This window comes from Mustelus asterias, chromosome 22 (assembly GCF_964213995.1).
Source record: "Mustelus asterias chromosome 22, sMusAst1.hap1.1, whole genome shotgun sequence".
NCBI lineage: Eukaryota > Metazoa > Chordata > Chondrichthyes > Carcharhiniformes > Triakidae > Mustelus > Mustelus asterias.
In genome coordinates this window covers 45293374-45313094 of record NC_135822.1, presented here as the reverse complement: position 1 = coordinate 45313094, position 19721 = coordinate 45293374, and the positions used below count along the sequence as shown (strand labels likewise).

Sequence of the window (19721 nt, the reverse complement as noted above, 5' to 3'; positions counted from 1 at the left end):
TTTCCCTCTATCTGTTCTCTGGCTATCTTTGCCCATGTCACACTGGGTCACCATAATGCTCCTGCTCCATTCGCAACGACCATTGTTTTTGGATTTGGGGGGTGGTTTTACAGCCAGGTGCCCTTCCCTATTTATCCACACTGGGGACTAGCACCATTACACATTGGCTTGCCTGTACCAGTGGTTGGCTTCTTCTGTGGTCAACAGACTTGAAGTGGGGCATAACCTGGAGCATTCTGCCCCAGAAGCAGGGGTACTGCTGCCTGAGCCACAAGACCTGATTTACTTTTTCAAGCTCTGCAGTTATTTATAAGCTATTAAATCTGCATTATTTTGCAGTTCCGATAAAAGGCTCATTAACCTGAAACATTAACTTTGTTCTTCTCTCTGTAGATACTCACCTGTTGAGCATTTTCAGCATTTTATGTTTGACTTCCCATCAATGTTGAGATGCATTTACAACTCACAATAGCAGGTTAGACTAACCAGACAAAATACAGGAAATAGTATGACTGTTTGAATAACTATTTGAACAGCTAGATAGATACCTGCACCAATGACCTGTTCAATCTTCACAGTGGATATGTCAATCTCTTTGGCAAATTCTCGCACAGCCTCATTGGGATCTTCATAGGTGAATGGATCAATATAGATCTTCATTCCAGGTGTCACTGCAATGAGAAAACTAACCTGTGAGAATGTTCAAATTAGATATTACAGCTGCCGGGAACTCTGTTGTAATTGAAGGTTTACACTACTAAAATACATTTAATATCAGAACAGTTGCAAATCTAATGAATAAATCTTCAGAGCAAAAACATTAACCTAAAATGGATGTCGTCAAGTCACATTTAAATTCGAGAAGGGCCAGTGTGTGTGTTAATACCTGCAGTCGTGTGACTATGATTTCAAAATCTGAATGGGAGTTGGAGGACATATTGATAGTTGTATAGAACGATGGTTAGGCCACATTTGGAATACTGCATCCAGTTCTGGTCGCCACACTACCAGAAGGACGTGGAGGCTTTGGAGAGAGTAAGGTTTACCAGGATGTTGCCTGGTATGGAGGGTCTTAGCTATGAGGAGAGATAAGGTAAACTGGGGTTGTTCTCCTTGGAAAGACGGAGGATGAGGGGCGACCTAATAGAGGCGTATAAAATTATGAAGGGCATAGATAGAGTGAACAGTGGGAAGCTTTTTCCCAGGTCGGAGGTGACGAACACAAGGGGTCATGGGTTCAAGGTGAGGGGGGCAAGGTTCAACACAGATGTCAGGGGGACGTATTTTACACAGAGGGTGGTGGGGCCTGGAATACACTGCCAAGCAATTGAGGCGGATACGCTGTGATTGTTTAAGACTTATCTCGATAACCACATGAACAGACTGGGAATAGAGGGATACAAAAGAATGGTCTAGTGGGCACATGAGCGGTGCAGGCTTGGAGGGCCGAAGGGGCTGTATTGTGCTGTATTGTTCTTTGATAGAGTAGATACATAGCAACATCGAAAATAGGAGTAGGAGGAGGTCCTTCAAGCCTGCTCCACCATTCATTGTGATCATGGCTGATCATCCAACTCAATAGCTTAGATCCCCTTCTCCCCATAAGATATATCCAACTGCCTTTCGAAAACATTCAATGTTTTGGCCCCAACTACTTTCTGTAGTAGCGAATTCCACAGGCTGACCACTATCTGGGTGAAGAAATTTCTCCTCATCTCTGTCTTAAATGGCCTACCCAGTATCCTCAGACTGTGACAGCTGGTTCTGGACTCCCCCACCATTAGAAATATCCATCTTGCTTCTACCATGTCGAGTCCTGTTAAAATTTTATAGGTTTCTCTGAGTTCCCCTCTCATTCTTCTGAATTCCAGCGAATATAATCCGTATACACTCACTCTCTCCTCATACGTTCGTCCCACCATCCCAAGAGTCAGTCTGGTAAACCTTCTCTGCACTCCCTCTAGAGCAAAAGCATCCTTGCTCAGATAAAGAGACCAAAGCTGTACACAATATTCCAGGTGTGGCCTCGCCAGGCCCTGTATAACTGCAGCAAGACATACCTGCTCCGGTCTCAAATCTTCTTGCTATGAAGGCCAACATACCATTTGCCTTTTCTACTGCCTGCTGCACCAGGATGCTTACCTTCAGTGACTGATGTACAAGAACACCCAGGTCTCATTACACATTCCCCTCTCCTAAATTATGGCCATTCAGATAATAATCTGCCTTTTTGCTACCAAAGTGGATAACTTCATATTTAGCCACATTATACTGCATCTGCCTATCATTTGCCCACTCACTCAACTTGTCCAAATCACACTGATGGATCTCTGCCTCCTCCTTACAGCTCACCCTCCCACCCAACTTTGTGTCATATGCTTGTTGAAAACATTAGGGATCTTGGGCTTCTTAAATAGACATTCAATACAAAAAGCAGGGAAGTTATACTGGACCCTGTGATGATCCACGTGCTTTGAGGAAACACCTTCATTTTCTTTTTGCACAATATATTTTTTAAGGCCAGGATGAACTGGGGAGTACTCTGAAAGAGGTTTCCTAATTATGTTATCATTAGGTTCGAATAAGTGCCCATGTGACCTGAGGTTGCCATGGGGATGGACAGCAAAGAAACAAAGGCTAGTTGCAATGGGTTTAGGTCAATCTGTGTTTGTTTGTTCAGAAGATACTGAGAATTCAGGTTAGAAAAAAACAAGCAAGGTGTTCTCTGAATGCAACACTTCTCAGTTTGGCAGTTTTTGAACAGATCCTTGTGGTGAAGCAGGTCTCTGCGAATAGAGCAGAGACTGTATTACTGTGTGCATTATTAGGTTGGAAAAAATGCAGAGCTGAAGACAGGAAGGGCAAAGAATTGTGGATTGGACAAGACTCATTGTTGCCAGATCGATTAAAGGGTGAAGAAAAGGGAGTCTCTGGGGATTCTGTGCCATCAACACTGCTTTGACCAGAGTGAGAGGATTTGTAAATGAGAGGGACCTGAGAAATCCTACATAATGGAGGCCAAGTTAGAAAGACTAAGATTGCACATGATACCATATTTGTGCTGCAAATGCTTGTACACATATCTTTGCTGCATCAACCATTCAAAGGGAAATTAACCTCTGCTTGAAATATCCTTCACCAGTTAATTGTGTCTAAATTGGATTGATTTTAGTTGGTTACAGTAGACATTTTCAAAAGTGAAATCTTGCTCTTTCCCTTTATGTTTTAGAGATTTTTTGATTTTAAAAAGTTATTGGTCTTTTCAGAGATTAAAACAATCTTTATAAAATTCTGCTCATGCCACAAGTAGATTATTGTGCCCAGTTTGGTCACTGGAAAGATGTGAGAATCTTTAAAAAGGAGTAGAGGAAATTTCCCAGAATATTTCCAGGGATAAGGTATTTTAGCTGCGAAGTTAGATTGGAAAATCTGTGCTTGTTCTCCTTCAAGGAAAGGAGATTGAGGGGAAATTGGGTGGGTGTGCACAAGATTGTGATAAGCTTGGATATAGTCCACAAAGAACATCTATCTCCATTCGCGGATGATACAAAGATTAGGGGACATGGGGTGCACCATGCACAGATTGAAGGTTTTGGGCAATGGTTGCAGGCGGAATGTGAGAACATAGAACATAGAACAGTACAGCACAAAACAGGCCCTTCGGCCCACGATGTTGTGCCGAGCTTTGTCTGAAACCCAGATCAAGCTATTTCCTCCCTATCATCCCGAAGTGCTCCATGTGCCTATCCAATAGCTTCTTAAATGTTCCTAAAGTTTCTGACTCCACTATCCCTGCAGGCAGTCCATTCCACACCCCAACTACTCTCTGAGTAAAAAACCTACCTCGGACATCCTTCCTATATCTCCCACCATGAACCCTATAGTTATGCCCCCTAGTTACCGCTCCATTCACCCGGGGAAATGGTCTTTGAACGTTCACTCTATCTATCCCCCTCATCATCTTATAAACCTCTATCAAGTCTCCTCTCAACCTCCTCCGCTCCAAAGAGAAAAGCCCAAGTTCCCTCAACCTTTCCTCATAAGACCTACCCTCCAAACCAGACAGCATCCTGGTAAATCTCTTTTGCACTCTTTCCAGTGTCTCCACATCCTTCTTATAGTGAGGTGACCAGAACTGCACACAATATTCCAAATGTGGTCTCACCAAGGTCCTATACAGTTGCAGCATAACCCCACGGCTCTTAAACTCAAACCCCCTGTTAATAAACGCCAACACACTATAGGCCTTCTTCACGGCTCTATCCACTTGAGTGACAATCTTCAGACATCTGTGGATATGAACCCCAAGATCTCTCTGTTCCTCCACATTCTTCAGAACCATAACTTTGACCCTGTAATCCACATTCAAATTTGTCCTACCAAAATGAATCACCTCGCATTTGTCAGGGTTAAACTCCATTTGCCATTTTTCAGCCCAGCTCTGCATCCTATCTATATCTCTTTGCAGCCTACAACAACCCTCCACCTCATCCACTACTCCTCCAATTTTGCTGTCATCAGCAAATTTACTGATCCACCCTTCAGCCCCCTCCTCCAAGTCATTTATAAAAATTACAAATAGCAGAGGACCAAGCACTGATCCCTGTGGCACTCCGATGGTAACCGGTTTCCAGTCTGAAAATTTTCCATCCACCACCACCCTCTGTCTTCTGTTAAATAGCCAGTTACCTATCCAATCGGCCAAACTTCCCTCTATCCCACACATCCTTACTTTCTTCATAAGCCGACCATGGGGGACTTTATCAAACGCAAAGAAAGAACTTTTTACACAGTGAGGGGTGATGACCTGGGACTTGCTACTCATGAGAATGTTGGACCAAACTTTCAATGACATTTGGAGACAAATGATCCTGAACTAGGCATTGTTGATAATTGCCGCATGGACGTGGATGACACACTTCATCACTTTGCCGTTGGTTAAGATCAGACGGATGCGGCAGTAATTAGAGGCATAGAGTCATAGAGGTCTACAGCATGGAAACAGGCCCTTCGGCCCAACTTGTCCATGCCACCCTTTTTTTAAACCCCTAAGCTAATCCCAATTGCCCGCATTTGACCCATACCCCTCTATACCCATCTTATGTAACTGTCTAAATACTTTTTAAAAGACAAAATTGTATCTGCCTCTACTACTACCTTTGGCAACTTGTTACAGGCACTCACCACCCTCTGTGTGAAAAAACTGCCCCTCTGGACACTTTTGTATCTCTCCCCTCTCACCTTAAACCTATGCCCTCTAGTTAAAGACTCCCCTACCTTTGGGGAAAGATATTGGCTACCTAGCTGATCTATGCCCCTCATTATTTTATAGACCTCTATAAGGTCACCCCTCAGCCTTCTACGCTCCAGAGAAAAAAGTCCCAGTCTATCCAGCCTCTCCTTATAACTCAAATCATCAAGTCCAAGACCACATCATCAAAGACCACATTTGGAATATTGTGTGCCGTTCTGGTCACCTCACTATAAGAAGGATGTGGAGACACTGGAAAGAATGCAAAGGAGATTTACCTTTGCTGCCTGGTTTGGAGGGTAGGTCTTATGAGGAAAGGTTGAGGGAACTTGGGCTTTTCTCTTTGGAGCGGAGGAGGTTGAGAGGAGACTTGATAGAGGTTTATAAGATGATGAGGGGGATAGATAGAGTGAACGTTCAAAGACTATTTCCTCGGGTGGATGGAGCTATTACAAGGGGGCATAACTATAGGGTTCATGGTGGGAGATATAGGAAGGATGTCCAAGGTAGGTTTTTTACTCAGAGAGTGGTTGGGGTGTGGAATGGACTGCCTGCAGGGATAGTGGAGTCAGAAACTTTAGGAACATTTAAGAAGCTATTGGATAGGCACATGGAGTACTTCGGGATGATAGGGAGGAAATAGCTTGATCTGGGTTTCAGACAAAGCTCGGCACAACATCGTGGGCCGAAGGGCCTGTTTTGTGCTGTACTGTTCTATGTTCTATGTTCTAAGTCCCTGTCGCATCCTAGTAAATCTTTTCTGCACTCTTTCTAGTTTAATAATATCCTTTCTATAATAGGGTGATCAGAACTGTACACAAGTGTGGCCTTACCAATGTCTTGGACAACTTCAACAAGATGTCCTAACTCCTGTATTCAATGTTCTGACCAATGAAACCAAGCATGCTGAATGCCTTCTTCACCACTCCGTCCACCTGTGACTCCACTTTCAAGGAGCTATGAACATGTACTCCTAGATTTCTTTGTTCTGTAAGTCTTGATTGCATTGTTCTGCTTTTTGTGGACAGAAGATACCTAGGCAATATTCCACATTTCTGGCAAGTTGTGAGCGTTGTAGTTATACTGGAAGAGCTTGGCTGTGAGCACAAATAGTTCTAGAGCACAAGTCTTCAGTACCACAGCCAGAATGTTGTCAGGGCCATAGCCTTTGCTGTATTTGGTGTATTCAGTCATTGTCTGATGTCGTATTGAGTGTTCCAAATTGGCCAAAGACTGCCAGCGGTGATGCTGAGGGAGCTGAGGAAGAGACTGACATGCAGCCAACGACAATACATCATGAAGATGAGAAGGTGAGTTGGCCATTTACTCCTTTGAACCTGTTACACTATTTGATGAGATCACAGCTAACTCTCCATACTTAGAACATAGAACATAGAACATTACAGCGCAGAACAGGCCCTTCGGCCCACGATGTTGCACCGACCAGTTAAAAAAAAACTGTGACCCTCCAACCTAAACCAATTTCTTTTCGTCCATGAACCTATCTACGGATCTCTTAAACGCCCCCAAACTAGGCGCATTTACTACTGATGCTGGCAGGGCATTCCAATCCCTCACCACCCTCTGGGTAAAGAACCTACCCCTGACATCGGTTCTATAACTACCCCCCCTCAATTTAAAGCCATGCCCCCTCGTGCTGGATTTCTCCATCAGAGGAAAAAGGCTATCACTATCCACCCTATCTAAACCTCTAATCATCTTATATGTTTCAATAAGATCCCCTCTTAGCCGCCGCCTTTCCAGCGAAAACAATCCCAAATCCCTCAGCCTCTCCTCATAGGATCTCCCCTCCATACCAGGCAACATCCTGGTAAACCTCCTCTGCACCCTCTCCAAAGCCTCCACATCCTTCCTGTAATGTGGGGACCAGAACTGCACACAGTACTCCAAGTGCGGCCGCACCAGAGTTGTGTACAGTTGCAACATAACGCTACGACTCCTAAATTCAATCCCCCTACCAATAAACGCCAAGACACCATATGCCTTCTTAACAACCTTATCTACTTGATTCCCAACTTTCAGGGATCTATGCACACATACACCTAGATCCCTCTGCTCCTCCACACTATTCAAAGTCCTCCCGTTAGCCCTATACTCAACACATCTGTTATTCCTACCAAAGTGAATTACCTCACACTTCTCCGCATTAAACTCCATCCGCCACCTCTCGGCCCAACTTTGCAACCTGTCTAAGTCTTCCTGCAAACTACGACACCCTTCCTCACTGTCTACCACACCACCGACTTTGGTGTCATCAGCAAATTTGCTAATCCACCCAACTATACCCTCATCCAGATCATTAATAAATATTACAAACAGCAGTGGCCCCAAAACAGATCCCTGAGGTACACCACTTGTAACCGCACTCCATGATGAATATTTACTATCAACCACCACCCTCTGTTTCCTATCCGCTAGCCAATTCCTGATCCAATTTCCTAGATCACCCCCAATCCCATACATCTGCATTTTCTGCAGAAGCCTACCATGGTGAACCTTATCAAACGCCTTACTAAAATCCATATATACCACGTCCACTGCCTTGCCCCCATCCACCTCCTTGGTCACTTTCTCAAAAAACTCAATAAGGTTAGTAAGGCACGACCTACCTGCCACAAAACCATGCTGACTATCACCTATCAATTCATTACTCTCCAAATAACTATAAATCCTATCCTTTATAATTTTTTCCAACATCTTGCCAACAACAGAAGTGAGACTCACCGGTCTATAATTCCCGGGGAAGTCTCTGTTCCCCTTCTTAAACAATGGGACAACATTCGCTAACCTCCAATCTTCTGGTACTATACCAGAGGCCAACGACGACCTGAAGATCAGAGCCAGAGGCTCTGCAATCACTTCTCTTGCCTCCCAGAGAATCCTTGGATAAATCCCATCCGGACCAGGGGATTTATCTATTTTCAGACCCTCCAGAATATCCTGCACATCCTCCTTATCAACTGTAATACTGTCTATTCTACTCCCCTGCAACCCAGTGTCCTCCTCAGCTATATTCATGTCCCCTTGCGTGAACACCGAAGAGAAATATTGGTTCAATGCTTCACCAATCTCCTCCGGTTCCACACATAACTTCCCTCTGCCATCTATAACTGGCCCTAAACTTGCCCTAACCAACCTTCTGTTCTTGACATACCTATAGAACGCCTTAGGATTCTCTTTAACCCTATCCGCCAAAGTCTTCTCATGTCCCCTTTTAGCCCTTCTAAGCTCGCTCTTCAACTCCCTCTTAGCCAATCTAAAGCTTTCTAGTGCACTACCCGAGTGCTCACGTCTCATCCGAACATAAGCCTCCTTTTTCTTTTTAACCAACAAAGAAACTTTTTTGGTGCACCACGGTTCCCTAGCCCTACCAATTCCTCCTTGCCTGACAGGGACATACCTATCACAGACTCGCAGTAGCTGCTCCTTGAAAAAACTCCACATGTCGGACGTTCCCAGTCCCTGTAATCTCCTAGTCCAACCTATGTTTCCTAATTCTCTCCTAATAGCCTCATAATTACCCTTCCCCCAGCTAAAACCACTGGCCCGAGGTTCATGCCTATCCCTTTCCATCACTAAGGTGAACGTAACCGAATTGTGGTCACTATCACCAAAATGCACACCAACTTCCAAGTCTAGCACCTGGTCTGGCTCATTTCCCAGCACCAGATCCAATATAGCCTCACCTCTAGTTGGCCTGTCTACATACTGAGTCAAAAAACCTTCCTGCACGCTTTGAACAAAAACTGACCCCTCTAACGAGCTAGAGCTATAACAATTCCAGTCAATATTAGTCAAGTTAAAATCCCCCATAACAATTGCCCTATTACTTTCACTCCTAAGCAGGATTGACTCCGCAATCCTTTCCTCAACCTCTCTAGAACTTTTAGGAGGTCTATAAAAGACTCCCAACAGGGTGACCTCTCCTCTCCTATTTCTAATCTCCGCCCATACTACCTCAACAGATAAGTCCTCATCAAACCTCCTCTCTGACACTGTGATACAATCTCTGACCAATAATGCTACCCCTCCCCCTCTTCTACCTCCTTCCCTACTTCGACTAAAACATTTGATACTTGCTTTTGCTTTTTATCCTTAAAAACTTCCAGTTAACAAAATTTATCAATCTCAGATTTGAATTTAACTATTGATCGTGCATAAATTGCTGACTGTGGAAGACAGCTTCAATCTTCACCACTCTTTGTAGAAGAATTTCAGTTTTTCACCCTGAAAAGTCAGGATCTCATTTTTAAAGTAATTCACCCGTGTCCTAAACTCCCAACCAATGGAAATGTCTTCTCTTTAACTTAAAATCTTCTCTCAAATTATCTTAATCTCATGGGAATTCCAATTCCTTAGTGCAGCACATGCAAGAGCCAATCAAAGAGCAGCTTTATTTTTGATCTGTTAATGTGCAAGGCCCTCGAGGATTCATTTTATTAATTCATGGGATGTGGGTGTTGCTGGCTAGGCCAGTATTCATTGCCCAAGCCTAATTGCCCTTGAGAATGTGGTGTGAGCTGACTTCTTGAAGCACTGTCGTCTGTGTGGTGTAGGTACACAGTAAGAGTTTGAACAACACCAGGTTAAAGTCCAACAGGTTTATTTGGTAGCAAATACCATTAGCTTTCGGAGCACTGCTCCTTCGTCAGATGGAGTGGAAATGTGCTCTTAAACAGGGCACAGAGACACAAAATCAAGTTACAGAATACTGATTAGAATGCGAATCCCTCCAGCCAACCAGATCTTAAAGATACAGACAATGTGGGTGGAGGGAGCATTAAGCACAGGTTAAAGAGATGTGTATTGTCTCCAGACAGGATAGCCCACAAGTCCCGGAGGCAAGCTGTGGGGGTTACCGATAATGTGACATAAATCCAACATCCCGGTTTAGGCCGTCCTCATGTGTGCGGAACTTGGCTATCAGTTTCTGCTCAGCGACTCTGCGCTGTCGTGTGTCGTGAAGGCCGCCTTGGAGAACGCTTACCTGAAGATCAGAGGCTGAATGCCCGTGACTGCTGAAGTGCTCCCCCACAGGAAGAGAACAGTCTTGCTACCAAATAAACCTGTTGGACTTTAACCTGGTGTTGTTAAAACTCTTCCTGTGTTAACCCCAGTCCAACGCCGGCATCTCCACATCATGGTGTAGGTACACCCATAATGCTGTTAAGAAGGGAATTTCAGAATTTAGACCCAGCGACACTGAAGGGACAGTGATTATATTTCCAAGTCAGGATGGCAAGTTGCTTGGCGGGGAAATCCAGGTGGTGGTGTTCCCAAGTATCTGCTGCCCTTGTCTTTCTAGATGGCAGCAGCCATGGGTTTGGAAGGTGCGGCATAAGGAGCCTTGGTGAGTTTCTGCAGTCCATCTCGTACATGGTACACACCGCCATTGCTGCTTTGTGTTGGTGGTGGAGGGAGTGAATGTTTGTGGAAGGGATACCAATCAAACAGGCTTGGATGGTGTCAAGATTTGACTGTTGGAGCTGCACTCAAGTGGGGAGTATTCCATTACATTCCTGACTTGTGCCTCATAGATTGTTGACAGGCATGGGGGGTGGGGGGGGGGAATTAGAGGCGAGTTACTCTTCAAGGGATTCCTAGCCTGTGACCTCTCATCCCCAGGATGTTAATAATGGGGCTTTCAGCAATGTTGAGGCCATTGAATGTCAAGGGGCGATGGTTAGATTCTCTCTTGCTGAAGATGGTCATGACCTAGAAATTTTCTGGTGCAAATGTTACTTGCCACTTGCCAGCGCAAGCCTAGATATTGTCCAGATTTTGTTGCATTTAGTCATGGAGCGCTTTAGTATCCGAGAAGCTGTGAATAGTGCTAAACATTGTGCAATTATCAGCGAACATCTCCATGATGTTTGGACCTAATTATAAATTATAAAAAGACCACAAGCTAGGTCAGTGTAACTTCAACAAGGAAGAGTTAATTTTACATCTTTACAGTAGCACAGTCAGTCCAAGACTGACTTCCACCAATCTCCACTCTGGTGGAGCATGTTCCCCCAGGTCATGTGATCTGCTCATTAAAGGGGCAGTACTTACCCCCAAACTACATAACATCCACCCCCCCCCCCCCCCGCATATTTCAAAAAGTCCCATTAAGGACCATATATACACAATTTTAAATATGTAGCCAACATTTGTACATGGTAAGAACGATTTACACAAAAACATGGAAAAACACCCACCCTGCCTTTAAGCAATACATCCAATCAGTATCTACATCAACATAATCAGTCTCTCCGGGGGACGGAGCTTCCTAGATGATGGTCTCCTTGTCACAGGAGCCTTTTCTGGTATCATCTCCCAAATTTCTGAAAGTTCCTACTGTTCATAGAACATAGAACATAGAACATTACAGCGCAGAACAGGCCCTTCGGCCCACGATGTTGCACCGACCAGTTAAAAAAAAAAACTGTGACCCTCCAACCTAAACCAATTTCTTTTCGTCCATGAACCTATCTACGGATCTCTTAAACGCCCCCAAACTAGGCGCATTTACTACTGATGCTGGCAGGGCATTCCAATCCCTCACCACCCTCTGGGTAAAGAACCTACCCCTGACATCGGTTCTATAACTACCCCCCCTCAATTTAAAGCCATGCCCCCTCGTGCTGGATTTCTCCATCAGAGGAAAAAGGCTATCACTATCCACCCTATCTAAACCTCTAATCATCTTATATGTTTCAATAAGATCCCCTCTTAGCCGCCGCCTTTCCAGCGAAAACAATCCCAAATCCCTCAGCCTCTCCTCATAGGATCTCCCCTCCATACCAGGCAACATCCTGGTAAACCTCCTCTGCACCCTCTCCAAAGCCTCCACATCCTTCCTGTAATGTGGGGACCAGAACTGCACACAGTACTCCAAGTGCGGCCGCACCAGAGTTGTGTACAGTTGCAACATAACGCTACGACTCCTAAATTCAATCCCCCTACCAATAAACGCCAAGACACCATATGCCTTCTTAACAACCTTATCTACTTGATTCCCAACTTTCAGGGATCTATGCACACATACACCTAGATCCCTCTGCTCCTCCACACTATTCAAAGTCCTCCCGTTAGCCCTATACTCAACACATCTGTTATTCCTACCAAAGTGAATTACCTCACACTTCTCCGCATTAAACTCCATCCGCCACCTCTCGGCCCAACTTTGCAACCTGTCTAAGTCTTCCTGCAAACTACGACACCCTTCCTCACTGTCTACCACACCACCGACTTTGGTGTCATCAGCAAATTTGCTAATCCACCCAACTATACCCTCATCCAGATCATTAATAAATATTACAAACAGCAGTGGCCCCAAAACAGATCCCTGAGGTACACCACTTGTAACCGCACTCCATGATGAATGGAGTTGTATACCTCTCGGGCTGGTTTCCGTTTTCCTTGGACATTGCCACCGTGTGTCTCTGACTAAGACTACCCCTGACTCAGGAACACTTGGCTCGATCGCTTTCCCAGCTCTATCCAAAATGATTCAGAATCTTGGAGAACTTCCCTCCATTGATGAGGTTGGTGACCAGCTGGTCCGTGTGCCTCCTCCAGACCAGCTCTTCCCTGGTCTGCACCGTATACAATAATGGTCCCCTTTGGCCCTCCACCGTCACTGGAATCCATTTTTCTCCAGACGTGTAATTCCTGGTTAAGACGGTCTCTCCCGTCTGGAATATTCTTGTCTTGGAATTTTTGGCCCTGTCATCTGTCCTTTCTGATTTCACCCCACCACCTCCCTGATCTCTCGTGGCCACAGCAGGATAAACGTAGTCCTCAGTTGGTGGGTAAACATTAAAGACGCCGGCGAACACTGGGTCGTTGCGTGTGGCATGTTATGGGACCTGCTGAGGAATCTGTTGATACTATGTCCCAGCGAACCCTCCCCCCGTGAAGCTTTCAGCACCTGCTCAAGGTTTGGACAAATCTCTCTGCCTGGCCATTTATCACCAGGTAATTCAGAGCCGACCTTGCCTGTCAGACTCCTTATTGGTCAAGGTACTCTCCAAACTCCTCCATCACAAGCTGGGACCCAATGTCGCTCACAGCTTGTTTGGGATTCCCGAACCTGGCAAATATTTCATCTAGTCAACCTAGCTTTGCCTCAACAGGCATCCAAATCATATCTGCCAACTCGGTCCACTTGGAGTGCGCATCCACTACCACCGATAACATCTGTCCCTCTACTGGACTTGCAGAATCATCGTGGTTCCACTGCCGTGGAGGTTGGGGCCACTCCCGTGGGTGAAGCAGCGATAAAGGCAGCACCTTCCTTACTAATGCACAGGATTTGCATGATCCTAGCTTCTCCTCAAACTGGTAGTCTACATTCAGCCACCAAAAATAGCTCCTGGCTAGCTCCTTCACATGCCAGGGTGCCCTTGTTCCAGCTCCTTTCCTCTGAATGTGGGAGGAATGACCACTCTCATCCCCCACAGTAGACATTCATCTGTTACGGACACCTCCTGAACAGGTAGGGGCTGATTTCTTTGATTGGTCCTCCCTCTCAGGACTTCGCTCAAAATCAGGTTGTTTCGGGTAGTGTTCCGCACTTGACTCACTGACACCTTGTCTTTCCTTGTTTTGCTGGGAGAAATATATGATTTTCAGATTCCAGTCGGGAACACCTTTCTCCCCCAGTAGAGGCAGCCCTATAGGGAATCGACTCTGCCATGCTTCTCTGATTGTCAGTATTTTATCTCATATGAGTAGGCTGACAGAGCAATGGTCCATCTCTGTTGGCCGGCTGACACATTGATAATATTCCCGTATACGCGCTAAAAATGGTTAGTGGCCTCTGGTGGGCAGGCAGCATGAAATGCCTGCCGTGAAGGAAATGTGTGAACTTCCAACACTGCACACAATGGGCGGCATGGTGGCACAATGGTTAGCACTGCTGCCTCACAGCTCCAGGGACCGGGGTTCGATTCCCGGCTTGGGTCACTGCCTGTATGGAGTCTGCACGTTCTCCCCGTGTCTGCGTGGGTTTCCTCCAGGTGCTCCGGTTTCCTCCCACACTCCAAAGCTGTGCGGGTTAGGTTGATTGGCCATGCTAAATTGCCCCTTAGTGTCCCGGGATGTGTAGGTTAGAGGGATTAGTGGGGTAAATATATGGGGTACGGGGATAGGGCCTGGGTGGGATTGTTGTTGGTGCAGACTCATAGAATCATAGAATCCCTACAGTGCAGAAAGAGGCCATTTGGCCCATCGAGTCTGCACTGACCACAATCCCACCCAGGCCCTACCCCCATATCCCTACATATTTACTCGATGGGCCGAATGGCCTCCTTCTGCACTGTACGGATTTTATGAGTCTATGAATGCTCAAACCTTCTTTTTTGACTTGGGAATGGTTTTCCTCTGTCTTTATTGGTAACCTCAAAGTGAAGGTGATGGGTTTTTCCTCTCCATTTGACAAAATATGGGACACTACAATGCCAACCCCATAAGACGAGGCATTACAGGCAACTGCAATGGCAACTTCGAGTCGAAATGAGTGAATACTTCCGACCTTGTTAAGGCTTGTTTCACCTCCTGGTAAGCCTCCTCACACCGCTGGGTAAATTGCCATGATGTGGAGATGCCAGCGTTGGACTGAGGTAAGCACAGTAAGAAGTCTCAGAACACCAGGTTAAAGTCCAACAGGTTTATTTGGTAGCACAAGCTACCAAGGTGAGTCAAGGGGCGGCACGGTAGCACAGTGGTTAGCACTGCTGCTTCACAGCTCCAGGGTCCCGGGTTCGATTCCCGGCTCGGGTCACTGTCTGTGTGGAGTTTGCACATTCTCCTCATGTCTGCGTGGGTTTCCTCCGGGTGCTCCGGTTTCCTCCCACAGTCCAAAGATGTGCGGGTTAGGTTGATTGGCCAGGTTAAAAATTGCCCCTTAGAGTTCTGAGATGCGTGGATTAGCGGGTAAATACGTGGGGGTAGGGCCTGGGTGGGATTGTGGTCGGTGCAGACTCGATGGGCCGAATGGCCTCCTTCTGCACTGTAGGGTTTCTATGATTGTTGGACTTTAACCTGGTGTTCTGAGACTTCTTACTGTAAATTGCCATGGCCACCGTTTTCCAAGAAACCAGAGTAACAGCTTCAAGCAGGTTGACAGATGCGGAACAAATGCGCCATAGTAATTGACAAGTCTCAAGAACGATCTGAACTGGAACACATTCTTTGGACTAGGGGTCTTCATGATGGCCTCCATCTTCTTGGGCATCTTGTGTTGACCTTCACCATCAATTACATGGCCCAATTATTTGATGGAGTCCCTAAGTAACTTACATTTCTCCCTTTTTACTTGCAGGACGTGCTCCTGCAACCCTCTGAGAGTCTCTTCTAGGTTCTTCAAACACTGCTCTTTGGTGGAGCCTGTAACCAAAATGTTGCCAGATAACACCGAACCCCTGGTAACCCACTTAATATTTGCTCATGGCCCTCCGGAATAGAGCCTCGGGCGCTGATGTGATGCCAAGGAGAAGTCGCTTGTAGCAGTAAAGTCCCCGGTGTGTCATTATCATCAGCAGCGGCAGAGATTCCTTTACGACCCCCATCTGTAAATCGGCCTGTGACAGGCCGATCTTTGAAAATGTCTTCCCCTGCCAGTCCACTGAACAGGTCCTCAATGAGAGTAAGTGAGTATTGATCCACGCATAGCGTTGGGTTGACTGTAACCTTAAAATCACCGCAAATCCTCACCACATTAAGACCGGGACGATTGGAGTAGCCCATTCACTGGTGATTACTGGTTCCAATGCTCCCAGATTATCAACTGCTCCAGTTTTGCCTCTACTGTCGGCTAGACGTGCCTTCAGATTCCTTTGGATGAGCCTCTGGCTTCAGCCTTATTTTAATTTCAATCCCTTTCATTTCTCCCAGGGTTCCCTTGGAGCCATCTTTATACTTGTCTGGAGTATCTTACCGATTCACGTTCGAGTCTGTTCTGAAGTGTTTGTAAAATTATTTAAAAATTGTAAAATGTTAAGAGTGGTAAAATTGCATGGTCTGTTAAAAAAGGTAGCTTTTTTCTGTACTAAAGAGATGCATTTGAATAATAGCAGCCTATCAGATTTGAATTTGATGTTTTGGTAACCTGTAAACCAATCTATTGTGGGGATTTTGGTATGTCATCAGGGGTATAACAGCCAGCTCCCAGCTCCAGAGAGCCAGACAGCAACTGCCTCTGCCAGCCAACCTCTTCCACAGCTCACAGCCTGAGAGAGAGAGACACAGCTAGCAACTGTCTCTGCCAGTGTAACATAGAACATAGAACATAGAACATTACAGCACAGAACAGGCCCTTCGGCCCACGATGTTGTGCCGACCTTCATCTGAAACCAAGATCAAGCTATCCCACTCCCTACCATCCTGGTGTGCTCCATGTGCCTATCCAATAACCGCTTAAATGTTCCTAAAGTGTCTGACTCCACTATCACTGCAGGCAGTCCATTCCACACCCCAACCACTCTCTGCGTGAAGAACCTACCTCTGATATCCTTCCTATATCTCCCACCATGAACCCTATAGTTATGCCCCCTTGTAATAGCTCCATCCACCCGAGGAAATAGTCTTTGAACGTTCACTCGATCTATCCCCTTCATCATTTTATAAACCTCTATTAAGTCTCCCCTCAATCTCCTCCGCTCCAGAGAGAACAGCCCCAGCTCCCTCAACCTTTCCTCATAAGACCGACAATCCAAACCAGGCAGCATCCTGGTAAATCTCCTCTGCACTCTTTCCAGCGCTTCCACATCCTTCTTATAGTGAGGTGACCAGAACTGCACGCAATATTCCAAATGCGGTCTCACCAAGGTCCTGTACAGTTGTAGCATAACCCCACGGCTCTTAAACTCCAACCCCCTGTTAATAAAAGCTAACGCACTATATGCCTTCTTCACAGCTCTATCCACTTGAGTGGCAACCTTCAGAGATCTGTGGATATGGACCCCAAGATCTCTCTGTTCCTCCACAGTCTTCAGAACCCTACCTTTGACCCTGTAATCCACATTTAAATTAGTCCTACCAAAATGAATCACCTCACATTTATCAGGGTTAAACTCCATTTGCCATTTTTCAGCCCAGCTTTGCATCCTATCTATGTCTCTTTGCAGCCTACAACAGCCCTCCACCTCATCCACTACTCCACCAATCTTGGTGTCATCAGCAAATTTACTGATCCACCCTTCAGCCCCCTCCTCTAAGTCATTAATAAAAATCACAAAGAGCAGAGGACCAAGCACCGATCCCTGCGGCACTCCGCTAGCAACCTGCCTCCAGTCCGAAAATTTTCCATCCACCACCACCCTCTGTCTTCGATCAGATAGCCAGTTACCTATCCAATCGGCCAACTTTCCCTCTATCCCACACCTCCTTACTTTCATCATAAGCCGACCATGGGGGACCTTATCAAACGCCTTACTAAAATCCATGTATATGACATCAACCGCCCTACCTTCATCAACACACCTAGTTACCTCCTCAAAAAATTCTATCAAATTTGTGAGGCACGATTTGCCCTTCACAAATCCGTGCTGACTATCCCGGATTAATCCGCATCTTTCTAAATGGTCGTAAATCCCATCCCTAAGGACCTTTTCCATCAATTTACCAACCACCGAAGTCAGACTAACCGGTCTATAATTACCAGGGTCATCTCTATTCCCTTTCTTAAACAGAGGAACAACATTTGCCACTCTCCAGTCCTCTGGCACCATCCCCGTGGACAGCGAGGACCCAAAGATCAAAGCCAAAGGCTCTGCAATCTCATCCCTCGCCTCCCAAAGAATCCTAGGATACATTTCATCAGGCCCAGGGGACTTATCGACCTTCAGTTTATTCAAAACTGCCAAGACATCCTCCCTCCGAACATCTATTTCCTCCAGCCTATTAGCCTGTAACACCTTCTCTTCCTCAAAAACATGGCCCCTCTCCTTGGTGAACACTGAAGAAAAGTATTCATTCATCACCTCGCCTATCTCTACTGATTCCATACACAAGTTCCCACCACTGTCCTTGACCGGCCCTAACCTCACCCTGGTCATTCTTTTATTCCTCACATAAGAGTAAAAAGCCTTGGGGTTTTCCTTGATCCGACCCGCCAAGGACTTCTCATGTCCCCTCCTAGCTCTCCTCAGCCCCTTTTTCAGCTCATTCCTTGCTAACTTGTAACCCTCAATCGAGCCATCTGAACCTTGTTTCCTCATCCCTACATAAGCTTCCCTCTTCCTTTTCACAAGACATTCCACCTCTTTTGTGAACCACGGTTCCCTCACTCGGCCATTTCCTCCCTGCCTGACAGGGACATACCTATCAAGGACACCCAGTATTTGTTCCTTGAAAAAGTTCCACTTTTCATCAGTGCCTTTCCCTGACAGTTTCTGTTCCCATCTTATGCCCCCTAATTCTTGCCTAATCGCATCATAATTACCTCTCCCCCAATTGTAAGCCTTGCCCTGCCGTCCGGCCCTATCCCTCTCCATTGCAATAACAAAAGACACCGAATTGTGGTCACTATCTCCAAAGTTCTCTCCCACAACCAAATCTAACACTTGGCCCGGTTCATTTCCCAGTACCAAATCCAATGTGGCCTCACCCCTTGTCGGCCTATCCACATATTGTGTCAGGAAACCCTCCTGCACACACTGCACAAAAAGTGCCCCATCCAAACTATTCGACCTACAAAGGTTCCAATCAATATTTGGAAAGTTAAAATCCCCCATGACAACTACCCTGTGACCCCCACACGTATCCATAATCTGCTTTGCAATTTCTTGCTCCACATCTCTATTACTATTTGGGGGCCTATAGTAAACTCCTAGCAACGTGACCGCTCCTTTCCTGTTTCTAACTGCAGCCCATATTACCTCAGTGTGCATATCCCCCTCAAAGTGCTTTTCTGCAGCCGTTAAACTATCCTTGATTAACAATGCTACTCCTCCACCTCTTTTACCAGCTTCCCTACACTTACTGAAACATCTATACCCCGGAACGTCCAACAACCATTCCTGTCCTTGTTCTACCCACGTCTCCGTAATGGCCACAACATCGTAGTCCCAAGTAGCAATCCACGCCCCAAGTTCATCCACCTTGTTCCGGATGCTCCTTGCATTGAAGTAGACACACTTCAACCCATCTTCCTGTCTACCGGTACCCACCCTTGACCTTGATACCTTCCCCAATATCTCACCACCCTCAACACTGACTTCCGGACTACAACTCCTTTTCCCACTCCCCTGACAAATTAGTTTCAATCCCCCTGAAGAGCCGTAGCAAATTTCCCTCCGAGGATATTGGTGCCCCTCTGGTTCAGGTGCACCCCGTCCTGTTTGTAGAGGTCCCACCTTCCCCAGAACGTGTTCCAATTATCCACGTATCTGAAACCCTCCCTCCTGCACCATCCCTGCAACCACATGTTTAAGTGCACTCTCTCCCTGTTCCTCAACTC

The 19721-nt window shown here is 46.0% G+C and overlaps 1 protein-coding gene across 1 annotated transcript in view; it reads right to left on the bottom strand.

Annotated features, from left to right (window-relative positions):
- The window catches only part of LOC144509694 (ephrin type-B receptor 2), a 1012102-nt gene that overhangs the window by 157269 nt on the left and 835112 nt on the right, over positions 1-19721 (bottom strand). Inside the window, exon 11 of the mRNA XM_078238477.1 lies at positions 549-671. Coding sequence (XP_078094603.1) covers positions 549-671 — 123 coding nt within the window. The remainder of the gene's footprint in view (positions 1-548; positions 672-19721) is intronic.